Below are 21,828 nucleotides of genomic sequence, written 5' to 3'. Positions count from 1 at the left end.
CTCTTGAATAAAGGGAAAAACGCGTGTGTCACTTATTTCACTTTATTGTTTAAAGTTGATACAAAAAGATTTTGCTGAAAACATTCTTTGTTTTTTTTAATCGCAGAGAAGAACAATGAGTGTGGTGGGTGGGCGAGGGTCTGACCGATGACGTGTGTGTGTTTAAAACAGAGTAGAGATAACAGTACAGGCAGACTGGAGCCCTCACACACACACACACACACACACATACACAGAAAGGTTAAACCGAAGTATGAGGAAGACAGAAATAGTTAAATATTTTATTCAAGAGGTATCATTAGTAGAGGTGAGGTGTGTGTATCTGTGTGTGTGTGTGTGTACAGGTCATTGATCTCCCTGAGGTGAGTTAGTGTGTGGCAGTCCAAGTACTGGGGGGATGAAAATGATCTGCATACGGAACTGCAACTGGTTTGTCGGACACACACTCATACACACACGCACACAAAACTTTAGAAACATCACACTTCCAAATTGTGTGCATGTACACGATTTGGATGGAATTTGGTGTGTGTGTGTGTGTGTGTGTGTACGCAGCAGGACTTTGTTGTTAAATACTGAACTGGTCAAAGGTCTCCTGACAGATGTCTGCTACAAATGTTTTAACTTAATCTAAATCTTTAATTTTCGTCATTTTCATGGTATTTTACTTGCTTTAGAATGTAATATTTTTTAATAAAAATGATAATCATGTTTGACTATAGAGGCCTTTAATAAATAAAAATACTGATGTAAAATAACAGAAATATTTCCCTTCATATCTAAATAATATAATAACATCTAATAATTAAGGTGCTATCTGGACTGGAATTAGCAATATTTTATAGATAACTGGTATTTATCTTCATTTAAAATGATATTTGATATGAGATGCGTAATGTAGGTTAATGAACTGGAGATAAAATTTCCAGTTAATCAGCTCTACAGCTTAAGAGGGATCATTGTTATTCTGGTCACATGATGAGAAGCAACCATGTTGATATCAAGTCCTGGTGATTATACACACACACACACACACACTCACACACACAGAAAGCCATCAAACCTGGGTCTTGAAGAGCTGTCTGGGACTTCTTGCACTGTTTATAACACATTTATTATTGTTCCTCTAACGACGCATTTTTAAAGGTCCAGTGTGTGCGACCTGCTGCCATCTAGTGGTCAGAATCCAGAATGCACGAAAGGAATACCCGCTTCAACATCAAACTCTGCTGCAAGCGAAGCTGTCAGAGAACACGATTCTTGCTTGTGAGTGCATCCACAGGTGTGTCCAGATGTTCGTCCCTGTCAATAAATGTACACGCGGGCCGTCATTCAACTGTTGATTAGTGAGGTCAGAGGTCAAGTGCTGCGATTAATACTGATCAGATAGTCCTTTCTCTTCGAATGATTATTTTTATTTCCCAGTGAGAAGAAGCCCCAAACAGGACAGCGGACGAGCTGGACGTAACCAACACTGACAGCGCTCGTCAGCTGCACGCTCATTCACTCTGTGCGCGTGTGTGTGTGTGTGTGTGCAAAATGTGACACCGGCTTCAGATCAGCGGCTTGGTGGGTAACTTCTCATCACCCACAGAGACGCTTCACCCGAACTTTAAAGGGAGGGCTGAGTCCCAGAACTCTTCTGTCCCAAATCTATTGCTTTGAATGCTAAATTGCCGTTGTGACCGATGGCTTTACACACAAAGTGAGAGCAAGGCAGAGGCAGGTTCCCTAAGCACGTGTTTGAAAGCTGAACATGGAGGAGGAACACAGAACAAAACCCTAAGGACACACCTAGAATTTCATATCTGCTCAACAATATACTGTATTTTCAAAATAAAATGCTAAATAGTCCTGAAGTTAGACATCTGACAGGTGGAGGATAACGCCATGGTTTTCGGGCCATAAATAAACATCTTTGTTTAAATAAGCTCTAAGAGATGTACACGGATGCATATTGCGACAATAAAGGTGAATTAAACCATGTGTTTGTGCTACAGTATTTTGGTGATTTTTAAAAAATACTGTCTCTGAAAGTTCTGCAGAAAACGAACGTGTTTTTTTTTTTTTTGTTTGTTTGTTTTTTAAATCCAGCAGTGTTATTTGTTTGGTTTTTGTGTCTCTGGCTTCACATGAAAATATAGAAATCTTTGTCGTCATTCATGAAAAAGCGATACAAAGGTCACTTAAATATGAGAAAGACTAAGAGCTCAGTATCTTAACCACAGAGGACGGACAAAGTCCGGGACGTCCCCCGTTCCTGACGCAGGGTCGGCGTCCAAACAGAGACGACTCCGCTTTCTGCCTCACCTAAAGGATGCTGGGAAGTCGCCCCCCTCTGATTAGTCGAGGGGGCCCTGGAAGATGAGTCTGACGTATCCCTGTTCACCGCTCAGCTGATGGGCGCAGAACGGGCAGGCGGCGTGGAAGGTGTGAGTGCCGTGTGGCAGTGGGATCTGGCTCCAGTAGGCTGCCGTCTTCTCCGAACAAACGTGGCCGCAGGGGTTAAAGGCGTGAGTGGGTGGGGCTGCGTCGACATAAAACCCCGCCTCGCAGCCCAGCCACAGCGGCACGTATGGCCCTTTGGTTCGACACATGGGGCACTCCCTGCATCTGCCCTCCCGGCCCTCCCTCTCCTCGCGGTGGTTGCCCCAGTTGTGGTAGCCGTGTACGTGTCCGCACTGGAGGTAGACCCAGGGCTGCTTCTCGTCCGGTGTGTCCTTGCGATGCATGGAGGGGAAGGCCAGCGTGTTGAAGCCCACGGGGCACTGGGGGCGGGCCGCGTTGATCTCTTGCCGCAGGGCCTCCAGGTGTTTGAGGGTAGGTGTGCGGGCGAGGCCTTCGGAGGTACGCCACAGCAGAGTTGCACCACAAAGGTCAATGAGAGACCCGTCAACCAGCTCGTGACACTCAGTCTCCACCTGGAACAGGAAGTTGACAGAAATGAGTTGGTTTACACCCATCTGGTGTGCCATCAGCTCACGTAAAGAAACTATTCAAACGTCAAAATCTGCATATGTAGTATCCACCTTCGGGCGATAGGTGGCAGTAGAGCGTCTTCATTTTCCTCCCTGGCCGCCGTTGCCAGCAACAAATGAATGAGTTGAATAAAATGAAACAAATCAGTCTCATCCAGACAGGAAGGAGAGAGGGGTGAAAAAACCCAAAAACAAATGAGGGGAGGAGCGGCTCTGAGGGTCTCCGGTGGGTTTACTGACGCCAGCGTGGGTGCTGAGGTGACTGCGTGTCTCTGGGGAGTTCTATGGCATCAGCACAACACTGGCTGAGTTCAGGGTTCCCTTAAGATGAGCTTCAACACGCCTTCACATCTGCATAAGCACAGAGCTGCTTATGTTTTCTCGTAGCGCAATGCTAATTCAGATGCTAAAGTTTAATATGAAACTCACACACGCACACAAACACACACAACTGTGAGTGGCTGCGTGCGCCCGTGGTTACGGAGGATTGAAGCTCGTATCCAGGTGCAGAAGGACATCCCTCACCCCAGTGAGCTGCAGTTGCAATTTACCCCAGTTGCAGTTTTTCTCATTTTCTCTTAATCAGCAAAGTCTTAACATTTTAAAACCAAAAGATAATTAATTTCCTGAAAGCCTCTGCTGTGTTGGATGGATTTACTAGGAGTCTCTTAATAGCGTGAGAGCTCCAGGTTTAAATGCCAGTTTAGGACCTTTATGTCTCTGCATATTCTACCCTAGTTTACCGCCCAGTGCTTGTTACTCACGATCCTTAACTGAGGTTCCCACTCAGTCACCATTTACCAAAGATAGGTACTTTCCCAGCGCTGTGATCTAAGCTGTGAACCCTCTGTTGGCTTCTGTGGTCATGAATAACGCATGTGTGTGTTGCACACGGAGATAAGAGAGCCGCTCGTCTCTGCTGTGCGGCAGATTCAAACATGTGTGGCTGCAGATAGAGAGACAGCTTAATGACGTTAATGGAGACGTGGTGACGGTCCCTGGAGTTAACGATGGAGAGGAAAGCACCTAATTAAACGGGAACTTAAATCCAATCAGGCAGATTACAACGTGTCGCGACTGGCTCGCGGAGGCCCACATCGGCTGGAGGATGCCCTTTAGACGCTGTTATGCACTACTGTTTCCATGGAGATGGCATCCAGGAAAACTCCTGCTGCTGTCAGCCTCAGGTCGACCCCCTGCTGCTTGTTGCAGCATCAGAATCAGCACATCGGAGCAACAGAGGAGAGGTTGGACGAAAGGAACTGAAGTCTTTTTGTGAGGGTGTGAAAAATTGTGATAAGGGTTTTTTTTTCCTCCCACCAGTCAGTCATGACCTTTAACCTCCATGATAAAGGTAAACAGTGATATTCCGGGAGACACTCAGAGTGATGAACCTTCAGAGAATTATCTTCTGACTCTTGACCTTTGCCCTCTGGAGTTTTTCGGGATATTCCAGCTTCGTAATCAAACGGCCTCTCAGCAAACAGTCGGCAAACACCACCTAACGTTTCGAGACTCGGCTCAACTTAGTGAAAGCAAACGCAGCTTTTCTCACCATTTTTCCTCGTTGTTGGGCCGAGCGGGTCTCCCGCAGGGTGAAAACGTTGCCGCAGACGGAGATCTCCCTCCAGACGCCGGGTTTGGAGTCCTGGCTGAAGCCGTTACGAGGGTGCATCACCAGCACGCCGTTGGTGGTCAGCCCATCCATCTGACCATCAAAAGTCCTCCACTTGGCGGCCTTCTCCTGAAGAACATGAAGACAGAGCACTCAGCAGTTAATCAAACCCTCCTGTAATAAGACAGGATATACAGCTGTGATGACTGACTCGCTCAATAGCACCGCACCCCAACAGCTCAACTCAACAGGATGAGAAACCAACTGTAGCAGATTTCCTGTGGTTTTGAGTCTTTCATCTCTGCACTCGTGTGAATCTCACACTCACCCCTAAGAAGATGTTCTTGGAGGAGTCGAAGCCGGCGGCGTAGATCCTCGCAGTGTAGGGCGGCGTGCGCTGGCACTTGATTCGGCAGGCGAATCGGGAGATGGTGCTCTGGACCGACTGGGTGTCCGTGTTGCTGTGGCTGCCCGCCACCGTGTCAGTCACCACGAAGTCTATAGGACTCTCTGTCGACCGCCCGATCTGGTAAAGAAAGAGAAAGTTTTTATAAAAGACACCGATGCTATGAATCCTGAATGGGTGTGTGTGCAAGCTACAAATGATCTAATGGCTGCTCATGATCACATTTGTTTTAGAACTACCTGAAGATGCTTCTGCTGCTGATGTAAATTGGCACTGAAGGTTTTAAAGGATCTTAAATGCCTCCAGACAGACACAGCCATCTGCGCTGCTAAATCCACAGGCCAAATCATTGTTTTCACTGCTCCAGACTGCTGTCATGATGATGACAGAGAGCAGAAGCTACATAACCGATCTCACATCCCGATCAAAGCCGAGACATGCTACCTGGAACATGTCTGTATTGCTGTCGTGGGTGTACTCCACCACCACCATCTGGACGCGGGACAGAGTGTACGAGATGCTGTGCTGGTCTTTGTTGCTGATGGCCTGAAGGGACACAGAGGAGAGATAGATTAATCCAGGGAAGGCAGGAAAGAGAAGGAAAATCAAATACGGTGTGTAGATAATCTTTAAACACACGCTCTTCGCATAAAATATACACAAGCCTTCAATAATATCACTCTTAGACACCATCTACAACCTCCTGTCTGTCAATCCAAACCACCCAAAGGCTGTTTCCTCATTCACGTCGGTTTCAGACACATGGATGAATCAAATGATCCGCTCAGTAGTGGACAACAAAGCATTACGTGCCGAATGTCATTATATCGCTTCAACTGCAAACATTTGAGCATCTGTCCGTCTCTGACCAGCGCTTTTCAATCGCTTCTTCACATCTGTGCCAAATTAGAAGCCATTCCCACAAAGCGTTTCCATGCTTCGGCATTCACGGGAATGGGATGAACAGACAACACAGGAACGTAGCGTGTCCAGCCTCTGGCAGGAGCACTCGCCGGCACACCCACTGCCCGATAAATCCTCTGTAAACTGGATAGATTACGAAGGATCTTTTATAACTTATGATGGAAACAGAGGAATGTGTAATTTGCCTTCCAAGGAACCGTTCCCAACATTACATAAAACCACTGATTAAACAGCGTTTAAACCTCAGCGGTGTTGTACCTGCCCGCTGCCCTGTTTGCTGCAAACTCAGCGAAGCTGATGTTTGACCATGGGGTGTGTTGTAGCGCAGAAGAAAAAGCAATTTAACTTTCTCTAAAGCCTTTGGTGGTGCAACACAGATCCGGTCCCCTGAATTGGGAGGGTTCATCTGCTGCCAGCAAATTCCTACAAAGGCCTTCTGAGCCGGTGTGTAAAAGTAATTCTGTTGCAACTGCACTAATATTTGTGATAGCTTTCCATATATGCGTGAAACATGCACAAAAAAAAACCCGGATCGCTGCAGTGTGCGTGTGTGTGTGCACGCTTTACCTTGGCTGCCTGTGGAGAGCAGGCAACGTGAACTGTGCTGGGTTTTACCCCGTTTGCCTTCGGTCTCTTGTAAAGTGCAAAACGGCTTTTACGTCGGCCTCGGTCCCCGTTGGGCAGAGAGCCATTATACCTGCATGTGCACGCACGCACACACACACACACACACACACACACACACACACACACAGAAAACAATGGGGCGTTATAGTCCGAGCAGCTATATAATACTTGGGAAAACAGTCATTGTGGAAAATGCTTAAAGAATTTTGTTGTTGTCGCGAGGACCATGCATGCACCACACACACACACACACACACACACACACACAAAAACACACACACACACACACATTATGTCCCATAAAACAACAAATCCCTCCCTAAATATTCCCAGGGAAGCTCAGAAAATAAACAAGTGAAGGGACAAATTTATCCTGAAACACAGCTCAGCTGGGAGGAATAAACAGAAATGTCTCTTGAAGTGAGAAAACATTTCATAAAACACTGTTTGTATAGTGTTGCTATCTAACCCTTGTGCTTAGACACCAGGGTCAGGCACGCTCATAAAACCTGAGATATCCACTTCAATAACAGATTGGTTTTGAAGATTGGGTGTGGTGGTGTCACGCTCCAAAATTCAAAAACTCTGCATTTCTAGGAATAAACATATCTGAAAAATGATTCGGGGTTCCATCCCACTGCTTAATGCCCTATAAGGAGCTCTTATTTTTGCACACAGATTAGCCCATGTGCTCTGACAGTTTTGGTACCAGAGTAGCAGTGTTATAAACATCAGCATGTGCATAAACACAGCATGTGAATAAAAGTATTATGACATCCACATGACTTGTGAACTCTTATGGCTTCTCTGAGACCCCGCTGCGTTAAAGAAAACTCATAGTTTTTCCAAATCCGGGATGAAGCTTGATAAATTTCTGTTTTTAAGCCGGCAATTCTAACTGGTGATGTCCTCTAGAATGTGTTTATGTATCAAGCCCCAAACATCTGTCAAAGATAGCGTTCACGGTATTAGAACTAGTGCGATTTTCTCAGAAATCCAGTGATGGACTGCAAATTTAAAAGAACCCAGCTGTGCTCTCAAAAAATCACCATTGTGACCATGGATGCCTAGAAAAAGGGGAACTTCAATGCTTCCATTGTGCTGAAAAGTTGTTCTTGACTAATCAGACACTTAAAATAAAAACACACGCTCTAATAAGCGGAGCGAGCGCTACGAACGTCCATCCCACAACTAAATGTGGCTCAAGGAGAGCAGATCTGCAGAAATCCAACATTTTTTAAGGGTTTCTGGGTAACCATGGAGAGACAGCAGAGCCACAGCAACGTTTGGGAGGAGTAACCATGGCGAGAGCATAACCATGGTGAAGTTTATCCCGTATCCTGGAGAGGGCAGGGCCGTCTGCCGGCAGTGCAAACCCAGGTTTCCATGGGCAGTAATGACATTAGCGTATATACATACACAAACATTCGCAAAAGGGCAAATCTTTACAGCAATTACAGCGTGTTACAGCGTCTGCTGAGGTCTTGTCTAGTGTTTGTGGGTCTACCACAGCTGCCAAGAGCGTTAGGAGAAGTTTCAGCAGGTACTGAACATATAACCAGAGAATCCTGAATTTTCAAGGCCTTGTAATGATGATAAGAAGAAAAGGAGAACAAAGGAAGGAAAAAAGGAAAAAGCCTTTTTGGTGTGGTTTTTCATGTTGCACTGCTTAGTGTGACAGTGCCCCAGTTACTGTACGTAACTGTAATTACAGTGTTCACTACACTCGTAACAGGCTTTTTTATCACGTGTCTGTGGATGTCGACCAGTAAAATATGCCCATATTGACATTTTAATATGTTTGGCCGGACCTACACTCAAAAACTAGCAACGGAAAAAGAAAAGCAAAGCGGAAAACTGGGGTTCTTCCGTGTTAAAAAGAAGGAAAAAAAAGGAATATCTTCTCTTACTGCTCACAGCACATTTCCATTCAGGACATTTTCACAACACAGAACAAACTTCAGCTGCTGAAATGTGTAACCGTGTGTGTGTGAGAGGGACGTGAAAAGTGTGTGTGTTCGGCGCGCGTGGTGTGCGTGCGAATTCTATCCCACATCTGCATTCCTGGGGGAGAAGGGCTGTACAGTGGAAGAGCTCTTTGGGGAATAAACAGGAGACAGAAGTGATAAAGTCCTTCGCTGGAGAAAGAGTGTGGTTGTGTGTTGAAGATGAAGGCTGGAGCAGAAGGTTTTTGTTCCTACGGTTGCAGCGCGTGGACAGGACTCAAATCTCAGGAGGGAAAGACCTACAAGGTGTTTATGAAGAGAGGCCGCTGCTGCTTCTGACCCTAACTGATCTCATCTACGCTGTTACTGTACGTGGTTTATCATGTTCCAAGGAGAAGTGCTGCCTTCCGGTTCCCATTTCACAGTTTATATCCCTGTCTCTACAGGCCATTATGATATGCTGGTACATTATGTAATGACCGGCAGAGAGCTTCATCACTCATTACATAAGGTTGTTGTGTTCACTCAGAGTGACTTTGTGTATCAGGCTCTGTATCAGGAACACTGGCTGGACTGGAACTGCAGCGACTGGGTCCAACACAAACATAACCAGGCTCCACGCTGATCAAAACGGGGTCTAAAATAGTCGAGACATGGGCATGACGCGCAGATCCTGTCCGTGAAGACGTTTGGAAGTGGACAAGAAACAGTGTTGTGATAAGAAAAGAATCCTGTATATTTTTCCCCTAAAAATTGTGATTAAAGCTAGATTAACGTTAATCTTTATCCATCTGGCACAGCCTTCGAAGGGATGTAATTCCCTGGCCTGAGTCTACAGCTGGAGCTTGCCTACTCTAGATTTCTAGCTGAATGTTAGGAGAAGCGTTTTGCTTCTGTCTCAGCCTGTTATGAGCATCGCTTGTTGAGAGCTGTGTGGTCTGAATTTACTTTCAGGAAAGTGTCAACCACAGCAGGCTGCAGTGACGTGTACAGGAAAAAACGTGAGATTTTCATCTCATCGGGTCACATTGCTGAATGAGGGTTTATTTTTATTAATTGTCGCACGACTAAAACAAGGGGAAAGTGTAACGAAACCTAGAAAGAAAATAAAAATGGGGTTTTATTCACGGATGTAGTGAGCAGCATCTGTAATTTGCGACTTACCCCAACACAATGAGCTCTCCATACTTCACTGGCACTTTGGTGGAGGCGGTGGTGGAAATGTTCTCCTGCTCTGGGGAGTACATTGGGCTTGGCTGATTGAGGTTTGGAGGAGGAGGAGGAGGAGGAGGGGGTGAGCTCCAACAAGGCGAGAGAGACAGGAAGGAGAAAGGTGGGGACGGGAGGGGGAAGTGCCGATCAAATGGAGCACAGGGGAGAAGAGGAGAAGGAAGGGAAAAGGTCAGCTGAGCCTCAGCTCCACCCTCTCATGCTTCATGCGTCCAATTCTGGAAGCAGCACTTGTCCTGCCCTGAAGAGTGATGAAGAGTGCAAATGTTAGTGTGTTTACTCAAGCTATCTCGATTTTGTACTTTAACCGAGAAGTTTAACTTTAGGGAAGATAATGATAAGAAACAGAAAATAAATCTTATGTCAGCCCAGAAGGCCTCCCACACGTCATCCAAACTGTTGCCATTTTACTCACATCTTGGTCCATCAGTGTCAACTTTCTGTAAATCCTGGTGTCATGGATGCAATCAACCACACAGCTTTAAATACACAGGAAGTCACAGCGGGGGGCAAAGAAAGAGCATGACTGAGAGGAGGCGAGGAAAAAGCTATGTTAGCGAAGGACACATCGGGCTGTCAGACCTTGTAAAAACAAAACGACATGAAACTGCGATCAACACGTCGCTTAATTATGGTTTTCCTTATTAGAAAAGTGGAACAGAGAGTAGAAAATCAGCACTTCCTGTCTCCATTCGAGGGCGATTATTTCTCCTACAATCCCCACAGTGCCATTCTGCAAAGCAAATGCAAAACCACACATGAATAAGATATAGGAAGCGAAGTGTCTTGATGATGAGTGGGGGAGAGGGGGCAGGGGCAGGAAGGCGGATATAGTCCCATCAGGCCGAGTGGGAGAAGTTCATCCAGAGGCCTTCCAAGCAAATATTTCAGACATAATGTCAGACGGGTGTTATTCAGAAGGGATGAAAGCATCGTTTGTACAAGCATCTGTGAGGCATCAGCAACGGAAAGGACGCCTCTTAAAGCGTTACATGATCTCACTGAGAGATTGATGCCGTTGATGAAAACGCACCGTCGTTCCTGCAAAGCCAACCCAACGTTTGCCAGTCTGCACACCCTCATCACCGTCCAGGATCATCTCCTCCTGATGCCAAATGGCCCATGTGAATAATGCAGAGGGGGTACTGCGAAGCCTCTCAGTGAGTATTTTTAATATCCTTTTAATTTAATTAGATTTTTTTTTAAAAACCGCTCCCCCAATCTCAAACCATATATTAACCAGGACACATTTAAACTTGCTTGTGTGCATGTATAAGCAACAGAATACGCCTCAGGATACTGGTTTGTGCTGCTACATATGAAAACTTGTAAACACTGCCAAGGTGCTGTGGTGTTGGAGTAGCCCAGACCAGCTTCTCTGCTGTCACTGCAGCTTTTCCTGGGTCCTGGGTCCTGGGTCTGCCTCAGGGTCACCTCCTGGCTTGACATGCCCCAGGAGTTCCTGCCTCTGAAGAGGCCAATTCACCCGTTCCCGACTGACACCCATGGCCTTAAGAGTTAGCTGCACCTGGAAAATTCTGTCTACTAAAATGATTAACATTCCATTGGGGTCTTAGTTGAACTGCTCTTCGTCTGGCCCTTCACCTAGGACCAGTTTGCCTTGGGAGACCCTACTAGGGGCAAAATGCCCCCGACAACATAGCTCCTAGGTTCCTTAGGGCACTCAAACCCCTCCACCGCGATAAGGTGGCAGTTCTTGGAGGAGATTTAAGGTGAAAAATGAAACACAGGAGTGTGAGGCCTGAGCTCCACCTGCTCCCCTTTGCTCCTAACTGCGTGCATGTAAAACTCTGCATCAGACGAACTTCCGGCTCATCAGGAATTGATTACCCAAAGATCCAGACAGAGGGCGTCTCAAGGCGGCTGCTCCTACAAAAGACTGTCTGCCCTGATCATCATCTCCCAACACTGGGCCATAAGCACAGGGAGGATTTCACTGTTGTGGTTGGAAATAGTGGAACACATTAAACACTGGGACTTCCATCAAACTGATCTGTTTTAATCTTTAATCTGTTTTAAACTTTAAAGGCCTGCAAATATTCTCTGTTCATAATAGTAACGGCTGCCGGATTTCATCAAGTTCTGTCTTTCAGTTTGATAGCTATTTAAACCCTCAACGATGCCTTCAAAGTCTGGTGATTCAGTGCACAACGTATGTATTTTGTGTGTGCGAGCGAGAGTCTCTCAGCAACTCCGCATGACACAGTTCGGCGTGGCTGCATGCCAGCGGCTGCTTAGTTACCCAGATACACAAACCTACAACAATAGTTTGTGAACTCTGGGAGACTGACTTTGCCAGCCGGGGTCAGGGATCGTAACAGAATGCTGCTGACAGCGGGAACAGCAATCTCACACTTGCCAAAGCCCTCATAAAATGGAACTGCGAGGCGGCGCGGGCGACACCTGACATTCCCGCCGGTTGCCAACAGAGCACAACGCAACGGAAACAAACGTGCACACACAGGACAGAGGCAAACATGCACATGTGTTCACTTTAACAGGGAAGCAGGGGAACAGCTGCACTTCCCCTTTTCGAATGCATCACAAGTCAGGCTGTGGTGCAAGTGTCAAACTGCCCTACTTAGCATACATTATGCCAAAGGTCAGAGTGTAGCTGTGGGACACGAACACTGCAGTTAAAATAGGAGTGTGGAAATGCACAACATAAGGAGGAGAGAATTTTCCAAGGGTCACAAACATAGATCTGCATTGGTAGCTTCAGAAGATCCTTCTTTTGAGTGATTACGTGCTGCCACGCTGTCAGTTATGGTAAACTGGAGTGAGGGTTTAAGGTTCGAATGTGGATTCATTGATAATACTGCAACAATAATACTGGAACAAGCTGAAAACAGAGCTGGCTACTTCAGCAACTGAGGAAACTGTATCACAATGGCCGACAATCATTTGGAAATGTTTTGCTCCGTCCTAAAAAGTAATCTACCAAAAAGTAATCTGACTCTGCAATGATTTGAATTCAGAACAGGATTCAAAAACAAAACATGAGAGGTGGTCAGGGATGGACGTGAGCAAATGATAGGACAGAAAACGTGTAATGTAAGTGGGTCACATATCTATTTCTAAGGAATTGCTTTGTTCATTAATTACTGTATTGCATAGTGGCATCAATTCCTGACTTTATGTTTTCTCTCCTCATGTTAGCTGCGTACGTACAGCACATCAACAGGCAGGAATAGGCTTATCTCTCCAGCTTTGTCAAAGCTCGTCTTTTTTAAGAAGGTCATACCGGCTCTCACCGCTTCCTCTAAAATTGAGGGTGTTTTTTAAACCTTTCATGTTTTAATGTCGCCTCGGAGTAGATCGCTAGCGAGAGCCTTTGAGATCTCATTTCCTCCTTTCATGTTGAGCAGCAGACAAACGCATCTCCCTCCAAAGCAACCATTTCCAAAAACACCAAATCTGTCTCCGTCTTTCCCTCCTCTTTAGTCTTTCATCTCTGCATCTCTTGCAAACGCACAGCTCAGTTTTTTTTATCACAACAGCCAGTTGAGACAAAAGGGTTTGTGCGTTACTTGCGCACAAAACCAAAACATCTATGGACTGCAATGCTGACGTATGTAATTTTCCTTTTCTCATACCCGCTGCTAACGTCCCAAAGAGCCGTTTAGCTTTTATATAACAGTTCTGCTTGGATACAGTTACACAACAGTTGAAAACAAGTCTGCAACCAAAGAGACAGACCGTTTTCAGAGGACGCCGACTGTCTGCTGTCACCGGGCAGAGGAGGACCCGGGGTGTGTTTGGCTGGTAGGGCTGATTCTGAAACAAAACGTGATGTGAGAAGTTACTGTACCGGCTGACTCACCTGCGTGACATTTACAGCCGGGCTGTGACTGTGCCAGCCAGCAAATCCAGGCACTCAGGAGCCCTTAAAGTCTGGTTCCAATCTGATTGAGGGCTTGTAAAGTAATTTGGGTTCATACACTTACAGGATGGTTTGAGAATAATCCCTTTGTAATCTTGAAACAGCATGGATGGAACTCTGCACCTCTGTCATATTTAGGACAAGAGGATCCATTTCAGCGCCGGCCCATTCTGCCAGGTCCGTGCATTTCCGTGCATTCTCATCCGTCCAAGATCTACCCTTGTTACCTTTCCCACGAGAACAGCAACATCTCACGGAAGTTAAAAAAACGTGTTATTTTTTACTGTCTCGAACCAAAAACAGTAAAGAGAACACACGCAGGGTTTTTTGGTTTTTTTTAAAGATAAAGATAAGGAGAGTGGGCGTAATCTTCGTAATTTAACATGCTACATCAGCAACAAAGTCTCTCCCCGTGACAACAAGGTCGGGTTTCTATTTTGGTTTGCTCACCCAAGATTGTCCGATATCACACTGATAACAGCGGGGTGCAAACTCGCTGAAGGTCGCATTCAGAAGCGTTTGGGAAAAACCTCCAACTCCGACTGCGTAAGGGTTACGTGAGAAAACAAATACTATATAATATAAAAAAAGTATATAAAGAGATAAACAGATTAGGAAAAGTAGATACGACCAAGCTGAGATGATCTCCAATTCCAGATGAACTGTAGTTTGACCCATGTCCTCTTTGGAAAGCCATCACACTTTCCCAGCTGAGTGGAAGTGAAAAGTAATATCCAATATCCATGTGCTAACAGTCACGGCCTCCAGGAACGAGCCCTCGAGGAAAAGATGGTTGTTGCAGTCAAACGGCAGCAAGAAACAATAGAAGAAAGGCCTCCTGGGAGGTGGAACTGCAGTCTGCCTCAGTCGTATGAAAAGCACAGTTCCCAGAGAATAATATCCGATCCAGACAAAAACGACCCTTTTTCTACAGCTAAGCCTGCCATTACTATGCCTATCATCACTTAGGAGCCATGATAACGAGGACAGAGAAGCCACAAAGGTGGTTTCAAATGAAATAAAAAATAGATGCAGCTTCATTGAAATTCAGAACAACACTGACTAACTGCAGCTTAATGCAGGTGAGAGTTTTAATTACCCCTTCAGATATCTGAAATAGACTTTAAAGTGATTTAAAATGTGGCAGTTGATGTATTGTGTTTGCATTTGTGTGGTCTGGAGGCCCAGAGGTTCTGTTCTACAGTGTGTAAGGCTGCATGGTCGGCTTACTCAGAGGTATTGGTTCCCAATGTGAAAATTAGAACCCTGGCGACATGGAAACCGATCTGCCAGTTGGACGGGGAGACGGTAAACCTGATGCAGCCTGATGACGTGGAGCAGATTCTCCTTTCCTTAAAATTTTCCAATTTGCTGCCCGTTCTTGGTCAAAGCTGTCTGATGGATGAAATTAAGGAAGTAAAAAGAAAGAGGAAGAAGGAATTTGAGCGCTGGAGGAGATAAGGTTCGGCCGGTGGCCGTTCTCCACCCCGCTGAGACCCGATCATTTCCACTCGCACAGAAACTCCCATCAACTGTGTCAGAATAAATCCACAGTGTGTCCTGGCACACACAAACCATTTCCATGCAGAGGAAGTATAAAACCCACAGCGGACGTTATGGCGAGGAAAATCACCACTGCTGCAGTGTTACAGAGAGTTGATGTAGCGTGAATTACAGCTCCTGAAGCTCCGCTCGGTCTGCACTCCAGTCTGCCTTATCAATACACACCAGACCGTGATGATTTCTCACTGAGCAGCAATCAAGAAAAATAGATTATAGTCTTTAGTCTGCAGGATCTTTCAATCTGGACGTGTTAGCTGCTCTGCTGAGTAATGTACACACTCGGCATGTTGATGAACACAGACGGGTTCCCGACTCCCCGGCCATTCTCAGCCAGCATGCCATCCTGAGGTTCCCCCGTCCCTGGAGGTGTGATCCAGTATTAACACCGAGATGGGTGGAACTGTGGATACAGGGATGACAGTGGTGAACAAAGATCTGACCTGAAGCAACAGCTACGGCATCCACCAGAGCTCCCACTAACTGCCTACAAACTGGGAGCCGGCTGTTACCAGTAAGGCAGTCCTTAGACAAAGAAGTGAGCAATATTCAACCACGTCAGCTACTTTTGGTCGCTGCAGCTCTGATAAAAAAAAAAGAAACAGATTAGAATAATCCATCTTAGCCGGCGCCAACAAGCACTTGACCTGAGGAAACGCTGCCACGATGCAATATTCATGCTCATCAGCTATAAACAGCCGGGCCTGAAACAAGTGGAGCGGGCCAGGAAAAGACCTTCAACATTAGACAGCGAGCGAGGAATGTAAACTGCTGCTGATGGAAAGGCGGTTAAAACGGCACCGCTCCAGCCCCGAGGGTGCAGGACTCCTTTACAGTGTCAAATATTTACGTTTAATGTCTAATATTCAGCTAGGAGCCCTGCACTTACGCCAGCAGCACCGAGAGGAGGCTTCCTGATGACAGGAGGTAAGGGAATAAACCGAAGGGCCGCCGTTCGAATTACATCCTCATCAATGATTCAGAGAGAAGAACGCGGAGCAGCACATGCCCGCAGACAACAAATACCCTGCAGGTAGACATGCAACATGACACAAACCCAAGCCTTGTACAAAATAATCTATATCCACTCGCTGCCTGAGGCGTGTCGCTGCGCACATGCATGATATGGAAGAGGTCCCGCACTCAAGGACACGCTGTAAAGACACACGCTTGAATGTCCCGGGAGAAAAACAGCTAAACTTTGATGTAAACAGATTCTTTTTCATGGGAATTGAGGTTACCTGTGTTTGCAGAGTGCTGTAAATAAAACCAGGCAACAATTCTCTGACCACCTCAAGAACAGGAGCAGTCGGGGGTCGAATAATAAAAACGTTGGATGGCGACGCACGTGGTGTCGGCGGTGGCCCCTGCGAGTCGCTTTTAAATGCAGACAAACTGGCTGGAGAGCCAGGCGCAATTTCCTGATTGAACAAAGTATGCAATGTGACCTTCTTAACGGCACAGCAGCGGAACAGCGTGTGTCTGTGCAGGAGTGATTTAACCGTCCACACGCAGCTACAGAACACGCTCAATCCCTGCTATTCATCTGAAATAAAGCCCAAAGGAACTCGCACACGATGTGAGTTTTCTGTAGCCGAGCGCCGAAGGCTGATTCATGTTTCCGTTGACCCTCCCTCCCCACCCCCCGTTCGAGCCTTCGTGGCGTCGGTGACAGTTGCGTTAATCCGAGGCCGAAGAAGGGAAACGGCCCTGGTCGTGATTGCTTTGCACCTGGTCCCAGTTAGTAACGACTGGGTTCTTTTCCAGTTGAATGAGACAAACTGGTGCTCAGCACCGCTCTCATTTGTGTTTTGATGGGTTGCTTTGATTTCTGGCACTCACGGTCTCTTCATCCGTGGCCAGACTGAACCGGTGAACGTGTTATTTTAACCGTCTGCGCTTCAGAATGACCAATTCTGTTTATGGTTTCAAGCTAGGCCGCTGGAAATAATGATTTAACTCATTTTCAGCAAAAGATCAAGACATCAAATAGTCCACCAAGTCCTAGTGTCAGGCTATTAAAGTTGGCGTATCCAACAGGTCCCACCGGTAAAAGTGAGGGTGACGACATAAAGGGAAATTACAGTTTGGGGGAAAGGTGTTGAGCACAAAAACAAACACTTCAACAGATGTTCGGAGTTGTCCAGGTGCTCAGGTAGCCATTATTGAAGCAGGAAATGAGTAGCATCTTCAATAAACAGTTTTTATTTAACACACAGCAGCATTTAACCTAACAGTTTGTCCCATTAATCAAATCACGCTGGTCAAGTTTTAATTTAAATAAATCACTGAAGCTAATTGTCCCGGTATTTATTCTTAACATGACCAGTAACATCCAGTAATAACAAGCTCTAACTTGTTTCAGCTTTTTAGGCGTAGACTTTCCTCCCGCGCAACATTTACAAAAAAGGATCCTATTCAAGCGGTTTACCGGTAAAGTCATAAAGTTGCCAGAAAAAGGTTGTGAAAAAGCTTTTTTAAAGAGAGGCTGAACGGCTTCACTGTTCAGCTCACCCGTTTCCTGACTGGGGAGAGGCCTCGATGCGGCGTTCAGCTGCTGAGACGCAAAAAGACGACGGTGGTGAAAATAAACCAAAGGACACGGGTGGAGGATAAAAGAGGGAGGCTGAAAGAAAAACTGGAGATTTCTTATTAATTTATGGACAAGAGCAGTTGACCGTGCTCGTCCCTGTGCACAAGCACGAATCCAGGAATAGTTATTTAAACAAACACCAGTATCAGCTGCATCAAGCGCTGCAGGAAATTACGCCCATTTCACCATTAATATCACACATATATCAATATTAAATAATTAATGGGGTTTTCCACAAAACCCAAAGGTGCTTGTGTCTTTTTTTCACTGGTTTGTAATAAAAGGAGGATTAAATTCCCAAACTTTTGCTCTCCTGTGTTAAAAATGGTCAACTTCTGGTTGGAGTTCACCACCGACTGATGTTATTGAGTTAGGTTGGCCCAATTTTAATCTCAAATAAAAACACGCTGAATAAATAGAAAACCAACCGCCCAAGTTCCGAGGTGGGAGTTCAACACTGAATTTATGCTTCTGTGGCTGATTTACACAGAAGGTCAGCCCGGGTGGATGAGAACATCTTATTTTATGAAAGAAAAAGTCCCACGGAGATAGATTAAAAAAAAAAGAAAGATAGAGGGTAAGCTTGATCAGATTGTGAGCACCCACGCAGCACTTGTGCGCCTCCGCTAATGCTTACGCTTCAGACAAGAGGAGAGCATGAGACGGCTTCACCGAGACACGCTGCCTCAAGTACAATGGAAAAAACTAGCGGTGGATAAATGCCCCCCCGCACACCTCTTTCCTTCGCCTTTGCAGAAACAAGACCATAAAAACGTGCCCACTGTCTGACCCACTTTCCATAACATGCGTAATCTTCCTTCACAAACTCCAGCCTGTTAACCGGCCTAAGCGGAGAATAAGCCGGAGCGGGAGGAGAATGCCAGGCTCTTCACGGCGAGAAGGGGGGGTCTGCTGGTCAGCTGTGCGGGAGATTACACCCACAGAACCCCCACTGAGCCGAGCGGCCCTCCTTGATTAAGACAACACATCGCAGGCATGTGCAAACAGACAGATCAGTGAGGACACGTAACCGACGGAGAACGGACACTGTTAACGTGCTGCGAAGGTGACCGGTGGTGTGATGATGTATTAACAGGTCAGCCTCTGTGAATTTCCAGTTAATATCCATCAAAAGACGGTGCCTTGCTCAGATGAACCTACAGTGGGCGGCTGTCAAGGGTAAACTGATGCTTTCTATAATGAGATGTGTCATGAAACATGATGTCATTTTCTCGAATTAAGGTTTTTTTTCCTATTTGGTGCCATTAAACTGTTTGAAAAGAAGAGTGAAAGTGAGCGGGGACCCCGGGGACAGCGGTGGTCTGCGTCCCCGCAGACACGTCACTAAGGGTACGTCCGGCAGCGAGCCCCCATTAAGACATCGGAGCTCCGGTCTGAAACCATGGGCTCCGGTTTCCGCCCTGAAACTGAGCTACTGAACCAGGCTGGAGACGTCAGCCTCACTCACACAGAATCCAGCCAACACAAATGTGCAAACGCACGTAAGTGTAAAGCTTCCCTGTGTGACGACACACACACTGTCCCAAGCACTTCACACTGCAAGTTATGACCATTTATAGGACTGAGAGCATGCTGACTTTAAATAGTCGCTGCAAAAATATACAGTAATAAAGATTCTTCTGCCTGCCTTTCACTATTAAAAGGTGCTGTTCTTCTCTTTGTAGCTGTTTGGATTCTTGTAGCTCTTCACCCCAGCTCCAGATCATCGCTATAATCCTGTATGGACGCAAGCAGTCGGGGAAGGAAATGCAGGGGCACAAACATCAGTTCTGCCCGGAATGTTGTCACACCTATAGACACAATCACTGCTCCTCAAAGCACCACATCGGCCACATCTACGTGCTACGACAGTCTGGGGCTGTGGAACAATGTGGCAGGCTGTGACGTTCTGCAGGGCGCGACTGACAACAAAGAGACTTAAAGCAGCTCGTAAAGTCAGCAGCTAACATGAAGACAAAGAACCCCTTATACAAAATTCCAGTTTATTATGTAAGTGTTGTGTGTGGATAATTACCCAAAAATAAAAGACTATTACATGCACTTCTTGTCTTTTCCCAGTAACAAGTATACCCAAGCCTTACCGATATAATAAAGATAATGGCAGGCAGGCCTATAGCATCCTGATCGAGCAGCTAAATGCACTTCTGCATTTGCTGGACTACAATACAGGAAAGGGAAGTCAATTAGATCCCTGTTGGCATCAAAATGATCACATCGCAGTTTACCAGCAACAAAGGAGCGCGAGACGGAGAAGGTGGAAATGGAGGAGGGAAGGAAGTGAGGAAGGGGTGAGAGGGACGATGAGATGGAAGATAGACACAGATGAGGGGGGGAGTCATTAACTGGCAATCACACTGGATGGCATGAGTCCTTGCACTGGTTTAATTCCTTATCAGGAAATGTTCCTTTCTCTCTCACTCCCACCCCATGACAGCTCAGCATGCAGACTGGAAGTGATGTAAACTAATACCTTCATCTCTGAAACCCTCGCACACGCACACACACACACACACACACACACACAAAGGGAGAGATAGAGTCACTGCACATTAGGCGCTTAACCTTTCCACTGAGATAAAGTCTGAGTTGAAACAGGTGTACACACGGGTGCGTGTGCATGCAACTCCACGAAGATCCGTAGTTTGCGGCTGCAGCAGACAATAACAGAGGCTCGGTGACTTTGCTGCTGGGTGCGTGCACTTGACTAAATGTGGTGAAGCGACGTTAAAAATGCTCACGGTCACAGAGGCAAGGCAGGTGAAGGATAATAACACGGAGCGCTCAGGCTAGCTCTGTATTAACGCTAGCCCTGTACGGCTGTGTGTGTGTGTAGCCAGAGCATTATCTTTGATAAGGAGAGACAAGTGGCTTGTGAACACATACTCACTGTGAAATAGATGATGAAGTCCTTGTATTGTCTTCGGTGTGACGGACCGAGGGTGTCCACCAACTGCTGGCTCCCTTTCCACACTTGCAGAGGGTAGCAAGCTAGCTAACGCTCCACCGGCATAGAAAATAGCAGATTAATTTATCTCCGCTATGCTAATTTACCAATTTTAAAAAAAGAAAACCATATGTCAAAGGCGGAAAAAAAATCAATACGGTTGCTCGTTTGTCATTCTTTCCTCCCTGGGGCTGTGATTAAAATACGGTCAGCCGTAAGATAAAATAAGAAGGCTTTTTATTTGTAATGTCAGCCTCACCGCGGTGCCCTGTCCTTTGTTGTGAGCATCTGGACGTAAACACAGAGCTGATCTGTCCTGCCAGTTCTCGAGCTGCGAGTGTACGCTGGAGGAGGAGAACAGCGAGGGATTCTGGGACTTGTAGTTTTAGCCCCCAACCAGGCTCCCACACAGCTGTTTTTCAGATCGTGGACGTAAATTTTTTGTTCAAGTAGCTTACCGTAAAAAGAATAAGGATGGGGTAAAAGAACCCAAGAATATTTGTATTCAAAACGATACAGTAAAGTGTAACACAGCAAAACAAATGAGACCCAATATGGTTTGCCTAAATGAATACGTATACTCCTGCAAAAGTATTCTTGCATTAAAAATTTCACTTGGGTAAAAACTCTATTCTGTGCATCAAAGCACTGATCTTTTAGCTTTAAGTGTTTGATTTGCCACACAGAGGCAACACGAACTCACCTTGAATGCAAAGGGCACTTTCAGCAGCTTGTCTGCTTCATTGCCTGCTCATTGAGCTTTGGTGTGAACATGTGGGATTCGGGCTACACACACTCACGCGTGACTGTGTTTATCCCTCGTGTGCCTTTTCATGCTCATGCTTATTTCAAGGTTTTCTCTTTTCAACCCCTGGTGCTCCCAGCCTCAAACAGGTCTGTAGAGTTGGATTAACAGTTGGATTACAGAGTCAAAGGTGATATCAACATAATATTGCCAGATTCATTTAGATTTTTGCTATTAAAAAGAAAAAGATGAGCATACCATTTTAAAATCCCAGTACATGTATCCCTGCATAGAGTAAAAAACTTGACAATAAAGGTAGACACATAAACAGGAAT

General features: G+C 46.0%; 1 protein-coding gene and 1 long non-coding RNA gene across 7 annotated transcripts; one reads left to right on the top strand and one right to left on the bottom strand.

Annotated features, from left to right (window-relative positions):
• Positions 1-28: 28 nt before the first annotated feature.
• Positions 29-21,088, bottom strand: peli1b (pellino E3 ubiquitin protein ligase 1b). Of its 6 annotated transcripts, XM_057047439.1 has the most exons (8): positions 20,692-21,088; positions 13,447-13,524; positions 9,661-9,967; positions 6,491-6,620; positions 5,444-5,545; positions 4,922-5,119; positions 4,534-4,722; positions 29-2,921 (listed from the first exon to the last, which is right to left on the bottom strand). In XM_057047439.1, exons 3-8 carry the CDS (start codon positions 9,741-9,743, stop codon positions 2,343-2,345), a joined length of 1,281 nt encoding a protein of 426 aa, XP_056903419.1. In that variant the 5' UTR covers positions 9,744-9,967; positions 13,447-13,524; positions 20,692-21,088; the 3' UTR covers positions 29-2,342. The 6 variants fall into 6 exon arrangements, with proteins under 6 accessions (XP_056903419.1, XP_056903418.1, XP_056903421.1 ...); XM_057047438.1 differs by lacking the exon at positions 13,447-13,524 and having other exon boundaries at positions 20,692-21,087; XM_057047441.1 differs by lacking the exons at positions 13,447-13,524; positions 20,692-21,088 and adding an exon at positions 10,760-10,899.
• LOC130533765 (uncharacterized) lies at positions 18,449-19,844 on the top strand. Its single transcript, XR_008952665.1, has 2 exons — positions 18,449-19,285; positions 19,469-19,844. It is a non-coding gene; the product is annotated as an uncharacterized LOC130533765 (long non-coding RNA).
• Positions 21,089-21,828: the final 740 nt, after the last annotated feature.

This window comes from Takifugu flavidus, chromosome 11, assembly GCF_003711565.1.
Source record: "Takifugu flavidus isolate HTHZ2018 chromosome 11, ASM371156v2, whole genome shotgun sequence".
Lineage (NCBI taxonomy): Eukaryota > Metazoa > Chordata > Actinopteri > Tetraodontiformes > Tetraodontidae > Takifugu > Takifugu flavidus.
Note: the sequence above shows the minus strand (reverse complement) of the source record. Positions and strands in the feature narration are given on the sequence as shown.

Bases quoted from the DNA above. Each gene is read 5' to 3' on its own strand.
- peli1b (XM_057047439.1), bottom strand. From the start codon at position 9,743: ATGTACTCCCCAGAGCAGGAGAACATTTCCACCACCGCCTCCACCAAA. The intron at 5,120-5,443 runs GTAGCATGTCTC...TTTCTTTACCAG, and splicing joins GCAATACAGACATGTTCCAG to ATCGGGCGGTCGACAGAGAG. The intron at 4,723-4,921 runs GTGAGTGTGAGA...CATGTTCTTCAG, and splicing joins CCAAGAACATCTTCTTAGGG to GAGAAGGCCGCCAAGTGGAG.